This window comes from Salmo salar, chromosome 15 (assembly GCF_965601325.2).
Source record: "Salmo salar chromosome 15, fSalSal1, whole genome shotgun sequence".
Taxonomy (NCBI): Eukaryota; Metazoa; Chordata; class Actinopteri; order Salmoniformes; family Salmonidae; genus Salmo; species Salmo salar.
Window position 1 is genome coordinate 54,407,008 of NC_138305.1, and position 22,218 is coordinate 54,429,225.

At 41.6% G+C, this 22,218-nt stretch overlaps 1 protein-coding gene across 2 annotated transcripts; it reads left to right on the forward strand.

The window, feature by feature from the left end:
- Positions 1 to 475: 475 nt before the first annotated feature.
- Positions 476 to 21,940, forward strand: LOC106571638 (AN1-type zinc finger protein 3). 2 transcript variants are annotated; one of them, XM_014144943.3, is made up of 7 exons: positions 476 to 759; positions 886 to 1,249; positions 4,119 to 4,159; positions 7,314 to 7,511; positions 19,307 to 19,375; positions 19,469 to 19,642; positions 19,872 to 21,940. In XM_014144943.3, the coding sequence occupies exons 2-7, from the start codon at positions 1,185 to 1,187 to the stop codon at positions 20,024 to 20,026; spliced, it is 702 nt and encodes a 233-aa protein (XP_014000418.1). In that variant the 5' UTR covers positions 476 to 759; positions 886 to 1,184; the 3' UTR covers positions 20,027 to 21,940. The 2 variants fall into 2 exon arrangements, with proteins under 2 accessions (XP_014000418.1, XP_014000419.1); XM_014144944.3 differs by lacking the exon at positions 886 to 1,249.
- The last annotated feature ends 278 nt before the right edge of the window (positions 21,941 to 22,218 follow it).

Sequence of the window (22,218 nt, forward strand, 5' to 3'; positions counted from 1 at the left end):
CAGGTTTTAAATGCGCCCTTGTCCATCCATCCTCATGATACCCCTACCAGCTAGTAAACAAGCTTTTAAACAATACTGTATTAAAGATGTGGAACAAAACATGTACAACTTGTGTGTCATGAAGACCCATGTAAGTCAGTATGTATTTGACATGTTTTACATCACTGTAACTTTACCAATTAATACTGTGAAAGATTTTAAACTCTATGGAGGGGCGAGACGATAGAATTGGTTTGCAATCTATCTCAAGAATGCTTGTCGTTCATGCTTCAAGCACTCACAATTGCACATTTTGGCTGAGCAATATGTTTGATCCATATATTTAGATAGCTAAGTGACTTCGAATAATATGTGTTGTGCAAATGGCTACTCTGACGTGAAATATATTTTGTGATCCTCCTGCTTCACAGCTGATTCAAGTTTTGGTTTGTCCCAAAAATACCAATGGGTTGGGACGTATTCATTATCGCGTTTTGGTAATAGTAATTTTCAACGATTCAAACCGTGAAATAAGGAAATAAACGGTTTTATATTGCTTCTGTTTAAAATATATGAATCCAAATAGTTGCTTGTGTGTGTAAGTTTACATTCGTTAGTCAGAAACCCTAGTGGGAATTGCGTTCAATGAACGCCATTTTGATTCTGTTGATACGGCACAGTACGTTTTATTCTAAATGAAGGTTTAGGTACCGGTAGTTTCCTGAACAGCTTACTTCGTACAGTTCGGCCCACTGAAGATTGGGGGACGCAGCACATGGTGTAAGTGGAATGATATTCGATGTGACTGCTGCATACTCTGTCGAATACTCGTGATTAATATTGAGATTGTTGGAAATATTTGTTGTTGTGGTGTTTATGTTTTGTGTTGTATCTTTCATGTTACAGGTTGGACAAAGCGTTAACACCCCCTCTGTGGCTGTTAGTAGTAGCCGAGCTCCAGCTGATTGCTTTGAGTCCAGTGAGGACACTTGGATGATCAATTAATCCAAAGCTGTTTAGGACTATTCGGATCCCTGTGGCCGCTCGTGTCGGCAAAGCCATCCACCTTCGTTGTCCAATTTGACCACCGAGGACTATTTATAGAAGCGGATATTTGCTACTTGAGTTGGCTGAAGATCCTTTACAACGACAAGGCCCCTGTCTCATCCCCAGCCTTGCGTACCCTTGATCATTTTGTTGAAGTCATGGGGGATACTGGTAGTGAGCGCAGCAAACCCTTACCACCTCGGTGTCCATGTGGATTTTGGGGGTAAGATGTCGCACATTATGTATTGTGGAGATGGTTTATTGTAGTGATAATGAGGATGGATATTAATGTAGCCTAGGCTAAAGCCATTATGTTGGGCATACCGGGTGGGGGTTGGGGCAAATGTTTGAGTTACAAAACGGATTCCTATCTTAATGTTTTTAGGTTTGCTGAACGTTTGGGCTTGTTTTCATTCTCTATCCATGAGTGTAGATATATCAAATCGTCGAATCATGTTCTGAGGTTCTGAACGCGTTGTGTTAAAATTTATGTTTATAATCTGATCATCATTCGCTCTAGTTAGGCTCTGTGTCCTTAAATGGAAATGTATCCAGTCTAAAGAAATGATATCCTAACTAAAGATGAAACGTTGACACTTTGTATCCAATATTCTCCAGACTGTCGTTGCCGTGTAACCACATTAGTTATCAAGTTACAGCACGTTCATCCCTCACATTCCAGTCAAGTTGTGATTACATACCGGAAATGTTTATTTAATGTCATTTAATCGAGCCCATTTAGGCAGTACATTAAACTATCTTTAGTGAAATAGAGCGACCAACCAAAGGGTATAGCCTACTAATAATAAAAATGGGGCCTTTGTTTGAGCTGGACAGTTCTTCCTGTATGGTCAACTATTGCCACGTTCAAAACAACGGGGAACTCGGAAATATCCGACTTTTGTGCGTTCAAGACAACTGGGAACTCAGAAAAAAACGAGCTCTGACGGGGAAAATCGATTACGACTTGAAATTCCAAGTCGGAATCTCTGGCATCTTTCTAGAGCTCAGACCTAAAGATCACTGACATCATGAATTGACATTGTTTTTTCCCCAGTTGTCTTGAAAGCACCATGTGTAGCAACGAGAGGGAGTACTCTGGGATATTACTCCCTGGATGATTTTATGTACTAAAAGCCTGCCCTTCTTTCTTGTGCCATGCTCTTTAACTAGTCACGCTGATCTTTAGGGTGTGTTTATATGTGAGCGAACTGAGAATTACTCACACCTCTCAATGTCAGGTGACACAATGGGAAGCATGTTTACGGCTCTTACGGTCAACACCTGGTTCGACGCATCTGAAGCTTGTCACAGTTTTCACCTCTGAAGCCCTCCGGCTTTCTTTGTAGCCCTTCCCTGCTGTGTTCAAACTATCTCCCTTTCTGAGCATGCCTGATTACAGCTAGAGCCAGGAACAAACATCCTCTTCAGTTTGAGATATCTCATTAAAACATTGGGAGGGGAGTCTGTATCTCGAGACTGCAGGATATAGGCTTCGCCTTTAGAAGTGGGCTAGTTTCAAAAAATCTGGGCTGAATTTCCAGCTTTCCTGTTTTTAGGTCAGTTGGTTCTCTGGTAAAATGGAGCCTGTGCATATCAATTTGACTGAATTCAAAGGACATTCTTTTGCTAGTGACAAACCATTCTAGACTGATACTCTGTTTTGATGAACATGTTTGCTCAGTTGAAGCCCTTATCGAGATGGGGAGTGAAGGAGGACATTAGGTTATAGTGCGTTAGCTGAAAGTGGGTAGGCAAACGCATCTTCAATGTACTGCAAGGATTCAAGGATAAGGCTAGCATGGGGCTTGTCAGAACTCTCATCTATGATTGAGGTCTGTCTAGGTATACTGCAAATCCTCTTGTCGGTTGAGGTCTAGTTACTCTACCACTGAATGACATATGATGTTGGGAGGAAAAGTCCAATTGCAGTTAAGGTCATGGTAGGATGAGTCCTAAATGTATCCCAGGTCAATTGGAACACTCCATTGGTCACATTCCCTCCCGAGGGCACAATGGGCTGAATACCCTATTGAGTTCCAACCTTTTCCTGTATTGACAGGGCTCACACAGCCCCGAACAGAAACATCCCAGCATTATGCATTGTGCCCTCCTATTAAAGTGAGTGTCAGAGGTCCAGAATGAGAACAACCATTAGCCTACCACTGGAAATGTAATGTCATTGAGGAAAGGATTCAAAGGAAAGCCTGAGAAAATGGTGCGTGTTTGGTGGGAGATTTGATTTGAACAGATTTGAGGCTATGTGGAAGGGTTTGGGTTGTGTTCATGGAGTTGAGTCTGCTGTCATGAGTTAGCCTATTACACATCATTAGGATTGTGAGGGAAGTAAACCTGATTTTAGACATCTTTTTTTTCTATTTACGCCTATTTTTTTTCTAGGCAATTTCTCACCACAACATTTAGTGTAATGTATACATACGCTAATGCAAAAAATGTGATTGATACACATAGAGCTTATGTAGTAGTTGTTATCCATGTTGAGTTGACTACCCTACTTCAGTCAGTAATGAACCCTTGAACCCTCAGGCCAATGTCAATGGTGGTCAAAAGCCCCTGTCAGGTTAGGCTTCTTGGCACAATTGATTAGCCTGGACTGATTAGCTTGTTAACCGGTGAGAGATGGTATCAAATGAATGCAATGGTGTAGGCCTACCTGTCATTTGTTGCTGTAAAAATATTGACTTTATTGCTACCTTATGCTCCTTCCCTTTTCAACTGTTTGCTACAACCTCTACCCCACCCCCGCCTTTGTTTGTTTCCCCCTTCTCTTCCCTGCCATGACTTTGTCATCTGTCACCCCTGCCATTCGTTTGTTTTCACTCACTCTCCGTAGCTATGGCAACCTCAGAGCCGTCTGACTGTCTGGGTGCAAAAAAAAAAATGGGTCAGGTTTGAGTGTCCCAAGAGCCATTTGAAATGCATTCTTTTTTTTTAAGTGTGATTTTTGTTGCAAATAAGAGGGGCATGTTGCATTGACCGACGTGTCTAGTGAGCCTTTATCCTATTTGGCCATCTCCACCTTGGTACCATTCCTTTCTGGGACTGACCATTATTTTATTTTGTCTCCCCAGGTCCAGTAAAACCATGAACCTCTGCTCAAAATGTTTTGCTGGTAAGTCTTGCTGTTCCTTGCTGCAAGCCAATTAAATTCCCATATGTGTGGAAGACAATAGGTTTCTGTTATGTGGTAGAGCCCTGTGTGTACCTGAGACATCAGAAGGGGGTGTGCAGCCTGGTGCAGATTACTGCCTGTCATGTGATGTCTCTGCTGTATGGAAATGGCAGGTTTTTCTACACCTCGATTAGGTTACTTTTATTGGTTTGTTAGATATGTTTTGTAGAAGTAATGTATGTACCTTTTGGTATAAAAAAAAATCCCTGTGAAATATTCCAAAGGCATGCAGTAAAAATAAAGGGTATTTTCAGAATCCAAAAAGTCAATTTCCAGATGGACTTCTCATTGACATAATAGCTATCTCAAGAATAAAACTGGTGTCAGGAAAAATATGTTCTCAGTCTGATATCATGCTTTGCTGTATGTTGGGGTGTTGGCTCTCAATACTCCTGTGGTTAAAGATTGCAGCTCTAAAATGGCGCTTGTGACTGAAGTTTTGAGATGGGCTTCTGTAGGCCTTTTCAGCAGCAACATTGCCTAGAATAGATTCAATACACAAGCGCACCACGACAGCAGAAATGGGTTCTATAGAGGATTAAGATAAGGCCCAGCTGCTTTTTGACCTTGTGCAGCCCTCTGGGTTTTGGGAGTTGATGGATAGACTCCCTGGTAGCCTAAAATGGGGTCATGCTTAGGGCTGTTGCAGTGACCGTATTACCGCCACACCGGCAGCTACGAGTCATGAAGGCAGTCAAATACCACGTGACAGTTTAGTCATGGTAATTAGGCTTCTCCAAGCTCTGATGCAGCTTATGGTCATTAGTAGCCTACCAAACTTGATAACTGCCTGGTACTCAGCACTCTATTGTCCCTCTAATCACTCTGGCATCAATACAAATGTAATCGAAAATCGAATCAAGCACTTCATGAGGGCCCATGAGCTCATGTTGTGCAACTTTTCTATAGGCTATGCAATGGTGTGATAAAACAGAGGGATGGCTTTTACTAAATTGAGGATCCCATCAGCTTTCTAGATTTATTTGTCAACTTTCCTAATATTAAGCACATTGCTGTTCTTTACAATCGGAGTATAGCCTTCCTGGATGGCATGAAAATGAATCACGGGAAAAGCGTCCTCCATCCGCTATTTAAATGCATAGATGACATGTCTTTTTTCTGCTGCTCCTGTTTCAAGAAGGGTGCATGATAATGGTCCGTTCTAAATCAAAACAAAAGTCACACATATTATTATGTAAAGACAAGATTAAATCAAGAATAGTCTGATGGGTGAATATATTAGGCTATCACTTGTGAATTATATATTGTCACTTGTGAATGATGCCCAGCATAAGGCAGGAAACGAAGCCTTTTTTTCTTTTTTTTGTGAATTTTTCGAATCCTAGTCGAACACCTCATGTAGCCTAGCCCATAGGCCTATGTTTTAATAAGGTTTGTATCACAACTAAAGTGGCCAAATAACTTATTTTAAAATGAAGCCCATTAATCCACTTTACAAGGGGTTTAGAGCCTAACTGGCATACATAAGCAGCGTGTGAGTTTCAAGTTTGGGGAAGATCATTTTCACCATTAAAAATGCATCTTTTATAATAAAATGCATAATCGCATTTGCGGTCACTTTTGATAATGGTGTTTTCCCGCTAATGGAACATTCTCGCTTATAGACTACTGCCGTGTGCGCGTTGCTGCGCTTATAATGTGAAGAAATAGCATAATAGTTTATCAATATTTAAAGCTAAATGTTCTGATCTGTTGTCAGCTACATTGCTTAAATGTTTTTTTTTTTTTTTTTTAAATGCTTGTGGTTGTATTAATTTAGGATCTGTTGCATCCCACAACTGTCCCAGACTGTTTGGAATAGTTATTTCTCACATAGTACAAAAATCGACCTATTCTAAGGCTAGTGCTTTTGCTATCCCCCAATGTCAATCTACTATCTGTTAGGCCTACTCATCTTGTTGGCTGACGGAAAGTAAATGTGGACAGTTCTTCCAATATCTTCAATATACACCTCGGAATTGGATAAGGATGCGCGCAGTTGCGTCCCCTGTGTCTGTCTTCACTTGTAGCCTGTGAAAAAGACCCGATCACGTGATGGAGAGCCCACAGCACTCAGTGAGTGCTTCGGGAACAGGCACTCGGGGAGAAGGGCACAACAAAGGCATGGATTTTTTTTTAGGGTGTATTAAAGCCACAAAGGGGATGCTGCCATGCTTGTCAAATGGTGAATGAGAGACTAATGAAGTGTGTACAGCCTGCGCGAAAAACAAAGCAGAGCTCATGCCTTTCAAGCAACTTTTTCAAATCATCATTAGTCGCATCATGCAGCCTTAAAATGTATTAAAAATCAAAACACAGCCCAAAGTTTGTAGAACAACTGGAGTTAGTTATTCATTTAAGTGAAGCTTATATGAGTACCTATTGTTTTAACTGTTCAACACAGATTGGATTTGCTTAGTGTGCGCACTCCCGCAAATTGTTTGCATAATTTTTTTATAGTTTATTCAGCTTTGTTCAGTTTTCTTCATACTATAAAATAATGTCATGGAATTCTAAGCAAATCTTGTCTGCTAAATGAACTAGTGTAGCTCACAGCCATTTGCCATAGCCACATCAGGACCTAACATAAGGACAACTCAGAGTATGCTATTCTGAATTGGACTACATTTTCTTCATATCATGCTTATTAGACCTGTCTAAAATAAATAATGGATTTATTGTGAAGGTGTAGGCTATATTACATGGATTTATTATACTTTTTAAAATGTAGATGTTCCAATGGTCTGCATAAGTGGCTTGTGGAAACCAGTAGACGCCAAATGTGTTTAGGTTAATTAACTTGCAGTTACTGTGAGACTGACAGTTATTTGCTTGACAATCACCGGCTGACACAATTTTGTGACCGCCACAGCCCTAATCATGCTAAAGGGTCATTCTGAGGCATTGACATCCTCTCCGGCCAGACCATCTGCAATTCTGAATGATGTTTTGGGGAGAGGGAATGGTGACGCATGCCCCCACATGTGTATGTTTGTGTGTACTAATGCTCTGAAGCTGCTGTTCCATTAAGAGCCAATGTACATTATGCGGTGCTAGGGGTCACTAAATAGCATTATTTTGTCTGTCTTTTCAGATATCGAGCAGAAGCAGACAGACGAGGACTGTACCTCAAAGCCCAGCCCAAGCACTGACAGTAGCCAATTGTCTGTCTTCAGTGGCGAGACGAGCAGCAACAGTAGCCAATCCCTATCGTCGTCACCACCCACTAGCTCCGAGCAGCCATCGGTGTCAACCGAAGACCCTGTCCCCACATTAACAACTACACAGGAGGGTAAGATGGAGGGTCCACAACTTTTGATTTTTGAGATGGCGCACATTCTGAAACCTTTGAATGAATTACCATAGCTGAGATCATTGTCAGTCATGCAATCACACCAAGTTCTAACTAAATCTCATATCAGACTGGACCCTCACTTCAGCATTTTCAATCTATATGGTTTATACAGTGCAGTCGGTAAGTATTCCGACCCCTTCCCTTTTTTCACAGTATGACATTACAGCGTTATTCTAAAATGTATTACATCTAAAAAAAAAAAAATCCTCATCAATCTACACACAATACCCCATAATGAGGAACTCATTATGTTGCTAAAAAACTTTAATGAGCAAGCCTTCCTTCATGACCTGGCCTCTGAAAAATGCTATAGAATCAGCTTGATCCTCTCTGTTGAAGATGCTTGATCCTTTTTTGATATTTTCAGTGGTATTGTTAACAAACCCGCCCCCATAAAGAAAATGAGAATTAAAAACAGGTTCAGCCCCTGGTTTGACTGTGATCTTGCAGAGTTACTCCACCTCAAGAATTGCATTTGGCAAAACCCTCGGCACACGCATACTCAGGCTGACTGGCTCTCAGTCAGGCAAATGAGAAATAAGTGAGCTCAGGCTATCCAGAAGACCAAAGTTAGTTACTTTAAGGAGCAGTTCTCTCTCTGTGGGTCTAACCCCAAGAAGTTCTAGAAAACGGTTAAAGACCTGGAGAATTAACCCTCCTCCTCACAGCTGCCCATGTCCCTTAATGGTGATGATATGGTTGTTACTGAGTCCGAGGTGCTAAAGGAGCTCCTTAAACTTGACCCCAAAAAACCATCTGGGTCAGATGGTTTAGACCTTTTCTTCTTTAAGGTTGCTGCCCCTATCATCGCCAAGCCTATCTCTGACCTTTTAAACCTGTCTCTCCTCTCTGGGGAGGTTCCCATTGCTTGGAAGGCAGCTGCAGTGCGTCCTTTATTTAAGTGGGGAGATCAAGCTGATCCTAACTGTTATAGGCCTATTTCTATTTTGCCCTGTTTATCAAAGTGTTGGAAAAACTTGTCAATAATCAACTGACTGGCTTTCCTGATGTCTTTAGTATACTCTCTGGTATGTGATCTTGTTTCTGCTCAGGTTATGGATGGGTCAAAGCAACGTTAACCTCTCTAGGGGGTGTGGGACGCTACCGTTCCACCTGGCCAACATCCAGTGAAATTGCAGAGCGCCAAATTCAAAACCAGAAATACTCATTATAAAACATACAAGTGTTATACATCGGTTTAAAGATTAACTTCTTGTTAATCCAACCACGGTGTCAGATTTCAAAAAGGCTTTACGGCGAAAGCATACCATGTGATTATCTGAGAACAGCGCCCAGCAGACAAATCATTACAAACAGTTACCAGCCAAGTAGAGTTACACAAGTCAGAAATAGTGATCAAATGAATCACTTACCTTTGATCTTCGTATGGTTACAGTCACAAGACTCCCATTTAATCAACAAATGTTTGCTTTGTTCGATAAAGTCCCTCTTTATATCCAAAAACCATTTTGTTCACGCGTTTTGTTCAGTAATCCACAGGCTCAAAGGCAGTCACAACAGACAGACGAAAAATCCAAAAAGTATCAGTAAAGTTCGTAGAAACATGTCAAACGATGTTTATAATCAGCCCTCGGGTTGTTTTTAGTCATAATAATCAATAGCATTTCAACTGGACAAAAGCTTTGTCAATATAAAAGGAAAACAAGAAAGGCGTGCTCTCGGTCGTGCGCATGAAAAACCTCAGACAGTGAATGGTCCACTCATTCAAAGTGATCTTACTCCCTAATTCAGAATACAAGCCTGAAACAATTTCTAAAGACTGTTGACATCTAGTGGAAGCCATGGGAAGTGCAATTTGAGTCCTAAGTCAATGGATACTGTAATGGCATTCAATAGAAAACTACAAACATAAAAAAATCCCACTTCCTGGATGGATTTTTCTCAGGTTTTCGCCTGCCATATCAGTTATTTTATACTCACAGACATTATTTTAACAGTTTTGGAAACGTAAGAGTGTGTATATTATATGCATATCCTAGCTTCTGGGCCTGAGTAGCAGGCAGTTTACTTTGAGCACGCTTTTCATCCGGAGGTGAAAATCGTGCCCCCTACCCTAATGAAGTTAAAGGTCCTCAATGATGTCACCATTGCCCTTGTTTCTAAGCAATGTTGTGCTGCTATTTTTATTGACTTGGCTAAAGCTTTTGATACGGTAGACCATTCCATTCTTGTGGGCCGGCTAAGTAGTGTTGGTGTCTCTGAGGGGTTTTTGGCCTGGTTTGCTAATTACCTCTCTCAAAGAGTGCAGTGTATAAAGTCAGCACATCTGCTGTCTCAGACACTGCCTGTCACCAAGGCTCGATCCTAGGCCCCACACTCTTCTCAATATACATCAACAACATAGCTCAGGCAGTAGGAAGATCTCGCATCCATTTATATGTGGATGATAGTCTTATACTCAGCTGGCCCCTCCCTGGATTTTGTGTTAGAAAGCTTTGTTGAGAGCATTTTAGTGTCCAACAAGCTTTCTCTGCCCTTAACCTTCTTCTGAACATCACCTAACCACATGACCTTTGTTTTGGAAAGAAGAATGCCCCTCTCCCCACAGGTGTGATTACTACGTCTGAGGGTTTAGAGCTTGAGGTAGTGTACTTAGGAGTACACTGTCCTTCTCCTGGCAAATATCAAAGCTTCAGGCTAAAGTTAAATCTAGACTTGGTTTCCTCTATCGTAATCGTTCCTCTTTCACCCCAGCGGCCAAACTAACCCTGATTCAGATGACCATCCTACCCAGGCTTGATTACGGAGACGTAATTTATAGATCATCAGGTAAGAGTGCTCTCGAGCAGCTAGATGTTCTTTACCATTCGGCCATCAGGTTTGCCACCAGTGCTCCTTATAGGACACATCACTGCACTCTATACTCCTCTGTAAACTGGTCATCTCTGTATACCCGTCGCAAGACCCACTGGTTGATGCTTATTTACAAAACCCTCTTAGGCCTCACTCCCCCTATCTGAGATATCTACTGCAGCCCTCATCCTCCACATACAACACCCGTTCTGCCGGTCACATTCTGTTAAAGGTCCCCAAAGCACACGCATCCCTGGGTCGCTCCTATTTTCAGTTCGCTGCAGCTAGCGACTGGGACGAGCTGCAACACAAACTGGACATTTTTTTTTTCTTCTCCATCTCATCATTCAACGACTCAATCATGGACACTCTTACTGACAGTTGTGGCTGCTTTGCGTGATGTATTGTCTCCACTTTTCTTGCCCTTTTTCACTGTTGTCTGTGCCCAATAATATTTGTACCATGTTGTGTTGCTAACTTGCTACCATGCTGTGTTGTCATGTGTTGCTTCCATGCTATGTTGTCTTAAGTCTCTCTTCATGTAGTGTTGTCTCCTGTCGTGATGTGTGTGTTGTCATTTAAAAAAAAAATTTATACCCGTCCCCGCATGAGGCCTATTGCTTTTTGGTAAGCTGTCATTGTAAATAAGAATTTGTTCCTAACTGACTTGCCTAGATAAATAAAATAAAAATGAGAAAGCGAAAATAGGTTTTTAGAAGAGAAGAAACAGATACCTTATTTACTTAAGTATTCTGACCTTTTGCTATGAGACTCGAAATTGGGCTCCGGTGCATCCTGTTTCCATTGATCATCCTTGAGATGTTTCTTCAATTTGATTGTAGTCCCCCTGTGGTAAATTCAATTGATTCGACATGATTAGGAAAGGCACACACCTGTCTAAGGTCCCACAGTTGACAGTACATGTCAGGGCAAAAACCAAGCCATGAGGTTGAAGGAATTGTCTGTTGAGCTCCGAGACAGGATTGTGTCGAAGCACAGATCTGAGAAAGGGTACCAAAAAATGTCTGCAGAATTGAAGATCCCCAAGAAAACAGTGGCCTCCATCATTCTTAAATGGAAAAAGTTTGGGACCATCAAGACTCTTCCTTGAGCTGGCCAAACTGAGCAATCGGGGGAGAAGGGCCTTGGTCAGGGAGGTGACCAAGGAGCCAATGGTCACTCTGACGGAGCTCTAGAGTTCCTCTATGAAGATTGGAGAACCTTCCAGAAGGACAACCATCTCTGCAGCACTCCACCAATCAAGTCTTTATGGTAGTGGCCAGAGTTTGCCAAAGGGGACATAAAGGACTCTCAGACCATGAGAAACAAGATTCTCTGGTCTGACGAAACCAAGATTGAACACTTTGGCCTGAATGCCAAGCGTCACGTCTGGAAGAAACCTGGCATCCCTACGGTGAATCATGTTGGTGGCAGACTCATGCTGTGGGGATGTTTTTCAGCGGCAGGGACTGGGAGACTAGTCAGGATCTAGGGAAAGATGAACGGAGCAAAGTACTGAGAGATCCTTGATGTAAACTTGCTCCAGAATGCTCAGGACCTCAGACTGGGGCGACGGTTCACCTTCCAAAAGGACAACGACCCTAAGCACACAGCCAAGACCGTGTAGGAGTGGTTTCAGGACACGTCTGAGAGGCCCAGCCAGACCCCGGACTTGAACCCGATCAAACATCCTGAGAGACCTTACAATAGCTGTGAACCGACACTCCCCATCCAACCTGACAGAGCTTGAGAGGATCTGCAGAGAAGAATGGGAGAAAATCCCTAAATACAGGTGTGCCAAGCTTTTAGCATCATACCCAAGAAGACTTAAGGCTGTAATCGCTGCCAAAGGTGCCTCAACAAAGTTCTGAGTAAAGGGTCTGAATACTTATGTAAATGTGATATTTCAGTTTTTTGTAATGCATTTAAAAAAAATCTCTAAACCTGTTTTTGCTTTGTCTTTTTATGGGATATTGTGTGTAGATTGTTGAGGTGGGGGGGGGGGGAAACAATATAGTCCATTTTAGAATAAGGTTGTAATGTAACAATGTGGAAAAAGTCAAGGGATCTGAATACTTCCCGAATGCACTGTATCTACATCTTCAATCTGGACAAACACTACATCTCTTAGTATTAGATGTCAATGAGGAAGAGAAGAGTGCACACTTTAGTCCACATACACTCCCCTCTGTATTTCATTGGACAGTGAAGCTAAAATGTAAAATTTTGGCTCTGCTCCAGCATTTTGGATTTGAGATGAAATGTTAAATATGAGGCGACAGTATAGAAAGTCCGTTTTTTGGGGGGTCTGTTTTACTGTTTTTAAATAGATTTTTTTTTTTTGTTTTTTTTTTTTATGTGTCTAGTCCCCCTACTTGGAGAAAGTATAAGTATTTGAACAAATTCACTGATGGTGTATTAAAGTACTACATGTAGTATTTGGTCCCATATTACTAGCACGCAATGCAGGGATTTTCAGCTGGTTGGTTGAGACATTTTTATTATTTTTCCTCAGACTCTCGCAACCCTTTCTAAACCTCCAGCATCTCACCAGTTGGTTGTGAGTGTATATTTAAATGAAAAATGTTCCAGTCTGAACTTAAATTACTAAAACCAGGTATGATTAACCTTTTTTTAAGAAATTTAAGCTCTGTGCTATTTTTCTTCGATCACAGTATGTTCAATATAACTATTAGCAGTCCTATTTAACGGATTTGGTGGATTTTGTGACACCAGTGAGCATAACATTCTTCATCCAGAATATGGGCAAAATGTTATTACTGGCAATGGAAAAAGGTGGGACTGTTGTGTTTCGGATTATGTTTTGGCAAATAGGAACAGAATAGTGAGTAAAGTATTGTCATTTATTAGCCAATTTGATTGTGAATAAAATGTTTCTGAACACCTACATAAATGTGGATGGTAACATGATTACGGATAATCATGAATGAATCATGAATAATGATACCCCCTCAAATACTAACCTCTCACCTCGTGCTGAGTGATATCGAATGAATTTAAATGTGTTTTTTAGCACAATATTCCAAATGCCTTTATCACAAGAATCAAGGTTTTTGTCCGCTTGTTCTCATGTTGACTTTTTGGTTTCGTGTCACTAGCTCCATTCTGTGCTGTGTACACCTTCTCATATTTTCTGGGGAGGCTATACGGACACACCTGGTGCCCATATTTTTGACGTATGTCGTGCAGTGAGAGTCGAGTGAAGGCTAATGGATTTTGTTCAGTCAGTTGCCCTTCCCAGCTAGCTAGTTTGTGCTTGTAGCTAGAAACTTGTATAACTTATTTATCCCCCGCCCATCGAAATAAACAACTTGAGGTACAAGTTTTACCTCATGTCATGCTGCTGATGCCAGTTTGAACTAGTTCGCTGGGAAGGACTTGTCAGGATGACTGGCTGAACTGAGTCCATTCCTTTCTACACTCGACTCTCAGCTGCGCGACATGCGTCATCAAGCGTGTCCGTATAGCCTTTACCCATTTACTCACACACACCAAGCCCCTCCCCCGTCACTCACAACATGGAATATCAGCGATCACTTCTCTCACAAGCGGTCTTAACTCGCTATTTACTTTTGAGGTCTAGTCCAACCGACTCAGTCATATTTTCACAGACATTTAGACATTATTTTACTGTAATAGAGTAGTTAACCTTTCTAGCGATACCCTTTTTATGTCTCAACTCCTCAGATTGTGAGCAGAGCAGACTACTAAAACAGGAGCATCAATTAACATTGATTCTAGAAAATTAATGCTCAAGTTTGTCGCGCCCAGTATTGTACTGCTAGCAGCATTTTATCCAAAGACTTATACTAGCTGTCTAGTCTGTTTTTATTAATGTGCAATAAGCATAAAACACAATTATGTAAGGAGTTGGCAACTTGTTCTCATTCTGAGAAGATATACCACTTGATTTCAACATCTAAACGAAGTGGACAGGCTAGCATGCTGTTCAAACAGTTGGAGATGAACAGGAGGGTGTGTTCATAATTGAGTAGTTCCAAGTTGGCTAAACTTGAAATATAAAGATTAGCTGAATACTCACTTGCACGTGGGATTGTTCGAGACCTGTGTTCATTTTCTATTATTCCTGCTACAAGACATTTGTCATTATTAGTGAATGAATGTGCATTATGGTTCTGGTTAAATTTGTAACAAAAAGGCCATTTCCATAGACATGAAAGCCAGAGATCAGTGGTTAAATATATATATTTTTTATTTATTTTTTGCAAAAAAGCAGGTTAAACTATTTTGATAAAATTAAATGATTAGTGGGTCTTATGGTTGTGGAATAGGTATATTTATCCCTGAATTAGATTGACTTTTTTAAACAAAGATTATTTAGTGAGCCTAAGAAATTATATATATTGTGAATCACCCTTAAGGGTGGCAGGTAGCCTAGCAATTAGAGCATTGGGCCAGTAACTGAAAGGTTACTGGTTTGAATCCCCAAGCCGGTAAGGCTCTGTCGATGTGCCCTTGAGCAAGGCACTTAACCCTAATTGCTGCTGTCAGTCATTCAGGATAAGACAGTCTGCTAAATTATGAAAATATAAAAGCAAAATTAAATCAATTGGGGGGTGTTATGATCTTTGTGCCTCTAACATGGTAGCATCCACATTTAATATGTGTTAAGTAAACATCTATTTTTATTTACAATAAAAGTGACTGAAATGACACTACGTTACTCACCATTCAGTTCCTATTGGGCAAAATATAATCTGAGAAACAAACTGCAAATGCATTCCCAAAAACCTTTGACAAATTCACTTAGTGTGTTAAAGTTGTCAAAGTACTTAAGACTTCTTCAAATGGGGGGGGGACTACATTTGCTTTGAGTAGTGCGTTACCCTAGTATGGCAACACTTACTATACAATCTATACAAGTGATTTCAATGGGTCTTTTATCCATTCTGATTGTTTTATACTGTTCAATTCAACTTTAACCGAAAATAATTTTCATAAATTTGTGCATTTCCTGCATTAATTTGAGAATTCCCACACTCCCACGTAGGGCTGCAAAATATGGGCGAAAAATCGAGGCCTTATTTTTAACCAAATGTTGCAATTGTGATTTGACTTCTAAATTAGATCAAAACACACATTGAACTGTTGGAATCATGGAAATAAATAATTCTCATTCTATAGTTACAATATAATAGTGGGCACTTTAAATATAGTGTTTGACATGGCAATGAATGAAAATGTCAGGGAGGAGTTATTGTGGCAGGACAGGAACCAAAGTGTTGGTCAGTGTTTCCTAGGGGACCCTATAATCTTTCACTAGATAAATGTTTTTTCATGTAGCCAATTCCTCTTTTATTTAGAATATACTGTTGCACAAACATGCAGATTTAGGCCTACACCATCACTATTATCAGGCTGTGTAAGCTAGCTACGTTTGCTCTGACTCTTACATTTTATTAGCTAGCTAACTAGCGATTTAGCATTAGCGTATAACACAATTTAAGTAAAACTTGCTAAGAAAAGACAAACTAGCTTTTTGCAGATGTACGAAACTAATGGTGCAATTTATAGAATGCTTGTGGATTTATATTAAGAAGCAAAGTGGAATTAACATTGCTGTTGTCAACATTGTTGCATGTGCTGCATTAACCATGCAGACTGAACAGAAGTATCTCGTGGTCAAGCAACGACAACATGCACTCCTGGAGTGACGGGGCTAGGTCTGTGTGGAAAGTGGCATATGTAGCTGTGTACACTATACAAATTGACGTTACACACGGCATATCACATTTGAACAAACCAAACATTCAAATACCCAAACCGTACATCTGTGTGTAGTAAAATACAGTATACCGACCAGCACTAATGGAAATGCCCTCAAATAAAAGGTGACATTCCATACTGTCGCTTTGTGAAACATTTGATCTCAACTCCAAAATGCTGGAGTATAGACACAATTAGAAATATTTTTGCTCTGCTGTCAAATAAGATAGGGAGGGAAGTGTGTGTATACGTATGCATTTCATGAAGTCTATGTTGGCAGTGGTCTGTAAGGTTGGACTGAAATGGTGACAGCCTGCTTCTATTTCTGCCTCGGGAGGAGTGGGGTGTGTGGTGTGTGTGTGTGTGTGTGTCACTCCATTGGCAATACATGTACTAAGCCTGCCCAGATTGGAATCATAGTGGGGCAGCATGGTCACGTTGACCATCTTTTAAGACCTGCTTGGTTCTCCCAGAATTTCACTTAAGATCTCAGGTTTTCAACCAATTGCAGTTTCTTGTTGTGGTTGGTTTTTGTTTAGGGGTTTAACCATTCACCAATACGCATCGGTTCCCGATCAAATGTTTAAGATGTAAGTGCATCGGTCCGTGGATCCAAAACCAATCCAAATGTAGCACGCATCGGCCAGAAAGTAGATTCAAGCATTACAAATTGCTGGTTCACTAAAATGTTTGGCTCATTCCATTCTGTCTACCTTCAGAAAATAACTCATATTGTGTCAAACTGCATGTAACTGTGTTGACAGTCGCTGATCTACAAGTCATTTTACGTGCCGAACAACCCCAGGCAATATCAGTACTGGTTAAACTGCACACACTGCCCGGCCTGTTCCTGATCTTGCACATCTGTGCAGCACTTTCATAATGCAAATGCTCTGGAGCAGGTTTTCATCAAGGATGTCTCTGTACTTTGCTATGTTCATCTTTGCCTCGATCCTGACTAGTCTCCCAGTCTCTGCCACTGAAAAACATCCCCACAGCAGGATGCGGCCACCACCGTGCTTCACCGTAGGGATGGTACCAGGTTTCTTTCCGATGTTAACGCTTGGCATTCAGGCCAGAGTTTAATCTTGGTTTCTTCAGACCAGAGAATCTTGTTTCTCATGGTCTGAGAGTCTTTAGGTGCCTTTTGGCGAACTCCAAGTGGGCTGTCATGTGCCTTTTTACTGAGGAGTGGCTTCTGTCGGGCCACTCTACCATAAAGGCCTGATTGGTGGAGTGCTGCAGAGATGGTTCTGGGAGGTTCTCCCATCACCACAGAGGAACTCTAGAGCTCTGTCAGTGACCATCGGGTTCTTGGTCACCTCCCTGACCAAGGCCCTTCTCCCGATTGCTCAGTTTGGCTGGGCGCCCAGCTCTAGGAAGAGTCTTGGCGGTTCCAAACTTCTTCCATTTAAGAATGATGGTGGCCACTTTGTTCTTAGGGACCTTCAATGCTGCAGACATTTTTTGCTCTCCTTTCCCAGATCTGTGCCTCGACATATTCCTGTCTTGGAGCTCTACGGACAATTCCTTCGACCTCATGGCTTGGTTTTTGCTCTGACTTGTCAACTGTGGGACCTTTTTATATAGACAGGTGTATGCCTTTCCAAATCCTGTCCAATCACTTGAATTTACCACAGGTGGACTCCAATCAAGTTGTAGAAACATCTCATGGATGATCAATGGAAACGGGATGGACCTGAGCTCAATTTGGAGTCCCATAGCAAAGGGTCTGAATACTTATGTAAATAAGTCATTTCTGTTTTTAAATTTGCAAAAAATGTTTAAACCTGTTTTTGCTTCGTCATTATGGGGTTGTGTGTGTGTGTGTGTGTGTGTGTGTGTGTGTGTGTGTGTGTGATTTTATTTATTTAAAAAAAAACATCCTAAGCTATATTTAATCCATTTTAGAATAAGGCTGTAATGTAACAAAATTTGGGAAAAGTCAAGGGGTCTGAATACTTTCCGAAGGCACTGTTAAAAATTGTGTTTTACTGGAGTAGTAGTAATCTATCAAACACAACTCTCATCTGGCTATACCTGCAGAATTGGGGTTTCCAATATATTTTTTGATTTTTCAGGTTCACCATCAGCAATAGTTTGGGTAGTTTTGCTTTTAACAATCAGTGTATATATATTTTTTTGATATACAGGGTAAAGTTGATCATCTACTAACGAGGACAGCAATCACTTTTGTGAGGCGCACTGCGTGGCGGAAGCGAGAACTTCCAAGCGGTCAAATCCATTCGATTTTTAGATGGGGGGTGAAATCCAAATTGTGCTATATATTCATTGCCTACGTCATAGCTAATTTGTCTACGATAAATATTGATACATTACTAGCTCAAGCACTTAATCTGCTAAAATGACAAGTTAATTAGTGGGTGATGGTGATTTCAGAACCAAAGTGGGAGACAAAAAAAAGGCTACATTGCCACCCCCCCTACATAGTGCATACATAATTGACATACCTCTTGTATAAAGCCTCGTTTTTGTGTTACTATTGCCTTTAGCAAATATTTGTCTTGCTTTTTAACACTGCACTGTTGGGAATGGGCTCGTAAGTAAGGATTTCACTGTAAAGTCTACACTTGTATTCGGTGCATGTGACCAATAAAATGTTATTTGATTTAAACACGCACACATCAGCTCAGACAGATCCAGCTCAGACAGATCCAGCTCAGACAGATCCAGCTCAGACAGGCCCAGCTCAGAGAGGCCCAGCTCATGAGCTCCATCAGCAGCAGATTTGTTTAATTTAGAATAAAAAAATGTTATGCAACAGATGTTGGTGCATCGAATCGATTTGTTCTCTAACTAACCAAATTGCACAGACTCGTTTCAAACTAAAACGTATCGTTCCTGGATCGTATCGGAGCCAATGTATCTAGATACATGTCGAATCATCTTGAAAGGGAAAGATGCACATCCTTAGTATTTTTAACCTTCATGTTAAGAATGTAAGTCAAGTGATATGTTGACGTAAATAGACTTGGCATGTCAGGATTTGAGCTTATCTGGTTGCATAGCATGGACACGAGGTTTTAAATCCTTCAAGGTTCTGATATTGTCTTTCTGGCTACAAAACATCTTGGTCTAGGTGACACACATTTGGGCTCTTGATCAATGAAGAATGATTCCCTTGTCTTGCTCTTCTTTTTCTTCCACAGGAGTATCGTCATGCACAGAAACAGCCCAAGGCACCCTCTGTACACCCACAAAACGTCCTTGCGAATCAGGTACAGCCATGCTCCTGCTCTCTGTGTATATTTCTGTGCAATATTGAACGTCCCATGGTTACTCTGTAACCGTGTAACCTTCTGTTCTTTCAGTTTCAGGGTCGGAGAGCGAGGCGTCACCAGAGAAACGGGCACGGCGGGACTTGGAGGGGGAGGCGGCGAGCGAGGAGCCTAGCCGAGGACCCAAGCAGAAAAACCGCCGGCGCTGCTATCGCTGCCAAACCAAACTGGAGCTGGTACAGCAGGAACTGGGCTCCTGTCGCTGCGGTCAGTACTACATAGAGAACAGAGCAAACGCATCTGAACACGTTTCCCCACCCCGTGTCTCCCCACCCCGTGTCTCCTCACCCCGTGTCTCCCCACCCCGTGTCTCCCCACCCCGACTTCACACACATTTTTACATTCTCTCATTTTCTGTCTCGTTCTCACTCTTTCTCGTTTTTTGCCTCCCCTCTTTCTCTCATTGTTCCCTCCCCTATTTCGTTTTGTCTTCTAGGCTATGTGTTCTGCATGCTCCACCGTCTACCTGAGCAGCACGACTGCCTGTTCGACCACCTGGGACGTGGGCGCGAGGAGGCCGTCCTCAAGATGGTGAAGCTGGACCGCAAGGTGGGCCGCTCGTGCCAACGCATCGGAGAAGAGTGCTCTTGAGTTGCCCCCGCTGCCCGCCCGTCACCACCCATCCACACAACAGAGAAGAGGCACTTAAATAGAGAGGGGGACGTAAGAGAGAGCAAGGAAGAGAGGGAGGGAGGGAAGGGGAAGAAGGGGAGAGCATGGTTGTAATAGATCCACACTTACCCCACCATTCTGGAGTGGAGGGTTGTTGACCCACTCCTGTTAATCTTTACCCCTCCAGAGGGGAACAGTTTGGACACTGCCTTGGACACGGTCACCATGGCAACCTCTGGAGCCACACTGTCACTATCGCACGTTCTTTTTCACACAGCCTTAACTTGTCAGAGGGGTATATACTACAAAGCAGGATCAATGGGTTAGCCAGCTATCTTTGATGAACAAACAGAAGTAACTATTGATTTTCAGGTTCATTTAAGAAAGCTCAACTTAGCTATGTGTTTTTGGTTGAGTAAATTGGACCATGCCCATTTCAACGTATCTTTCTAAAGAATTAAGTTATTTCACAATATTTACCCAAGTTAGCTGGCAAACTCATTTTTTTTTAAAATCACACAGCAGAGCCATCGCTCAACAACAATCTTACCCCTCAGTCTTTGTTTCACTGATCACAAAAGATTAGGCTGTCTGCACCAGTACCTTCTAAATGAAACTGCCCCCTTTCTCAGCTCCTTGGTCATCTTGGTAAGCAGGTTTTCAGTACATCATTGGTGACAGATAAACGGAACATAGCCCTGTCTGTCCCTTGACCACTCAGGTTGTAGGGTGGAATGTTGACCTTCCCCCCCCCCCCCCCCCCCTTCCTTTTCTGCTGTCTCCTCACCCAATGGCTCCTGCATGGCATTGGATTGAATTAGCGTGTGTTAAGGATGTCGTCGTCCCCGGACATGGGTCAGTTGTTGTGTGGCCGTGTTTGTTCTTATGAGACTCTGCTAGACTGGTTTGACTATAAACCGGACCACAAACCCTTGTACTGCAGCCTACTCCTCCGCTTCTCTCAGCTGGATTAGAGTCTGAACAAATGGACTAGAGTCTCTCACACACACACATACACAGAACCTCTCTGAAGCAGAAGCCCTTCTCTGCCTGCTGCTCTTTGAATAAGTGATGCTGTTGCTGTTAATGCTCTTTCTGTTTTGTAATACCCCGTGCACTCTTACTCCCTTTATTTTTTACATACACACTACACAATCCCTGACTCACTGGACTGTCAAACTATGGCTCTATTCGTATGGCCATACAAGCAGACCACTTAGAAAGCATGCATAATACATTGCTTCATTTTTTTGTTGTTGTAGTATGCTAGTCTGTTCCATATTTTCCTCCTACCCCAGTCACACTACTTGAGTGTGCTGGTCCCAATGCTCATCTCATTCTTCTTCCTCACTTCCCTCTCTGCTTCCTTCTCTTACTGGCCCCCTTCCTCTGGTGTGAGGAATGACTGAAGGATGGCGGGAGCGACGTGTAGAGTGGCGTAGTGGGTGGTTTTATTTTGGTATTTCTGCGACCCGTCATCTCTCGAGTGCCGACGGGAACATTTAAGAAATGTTATCTTTCTGTATCTTAAAATAAATTTTATTTAACCATATATTGTTTTGATTTACTTACACATTAGCATAGAGCTGCATATTTAGTTAAATGTATAAAACCAGAACAATTCTGTTTTATGTTCTCCTTTTATTTGATTATTTTCCCCTTTTTGCTGAGGATGAATAAACTGGATTAGAGGAATGGGTGGCCTGTGTGTGATCTTTAAAACATTTGAATTATTTCATTAAAATAAGGGTAAACATTTTGCATTATTTTCTACAGAAACTTAGAAGCAGTTCATCAAAAGAAGTGATAATGGAAAGTGTGAACCTGATTCTATGGAAAATTTTGCAAATGTCTGTAACGAAAAATAAAAAGCTCTCTAAAATAGACAACGAACATGACCCTTTGTGTTTTCTGTCAGCCTTCAGAGGTCAAATTTGCCAACATTCGAAGGCCGTAGCCACATTCAGATTTTCTACAAATTCCAGATGGGGACAATGGATGTGAATTTCTGCCTAAAACCCCACATTCTTTTTCCGTATTGACATGAGATCTACTTTTGACACGGACAATGAAATTCATCTATGTGTGCCTGTACCCTTATGCTTTGTTGAGGTGGCTACCTAATCTAGCTCTTGTTTTGAGGATTGTGTAGTCCTGCCCAATAAATACCC

Coding starts and splice junctions, on each gene's coding strand:
- LOC106571638 (XM_014144943.3), top strand. CDS start 1,185: ATGGGGGATACTGGTAGTGAGCGCAGCAAACCCTTACCACCTCGGTGT. Junction 7,512..19,306: donor ATTAACAACTACACAGGAGG/GTAAGATGGAGG, acceptor TTTCTTCCACAG/GAGTATCGTCATGCACAGAA. Junction 19,643..19,871: donor ACTGGGCTCCTGTCGCTGCG/GTCAGTACTACA, acceptor TTTGTCTTCTAG/GCTATGTGTTCTGCATGCTC.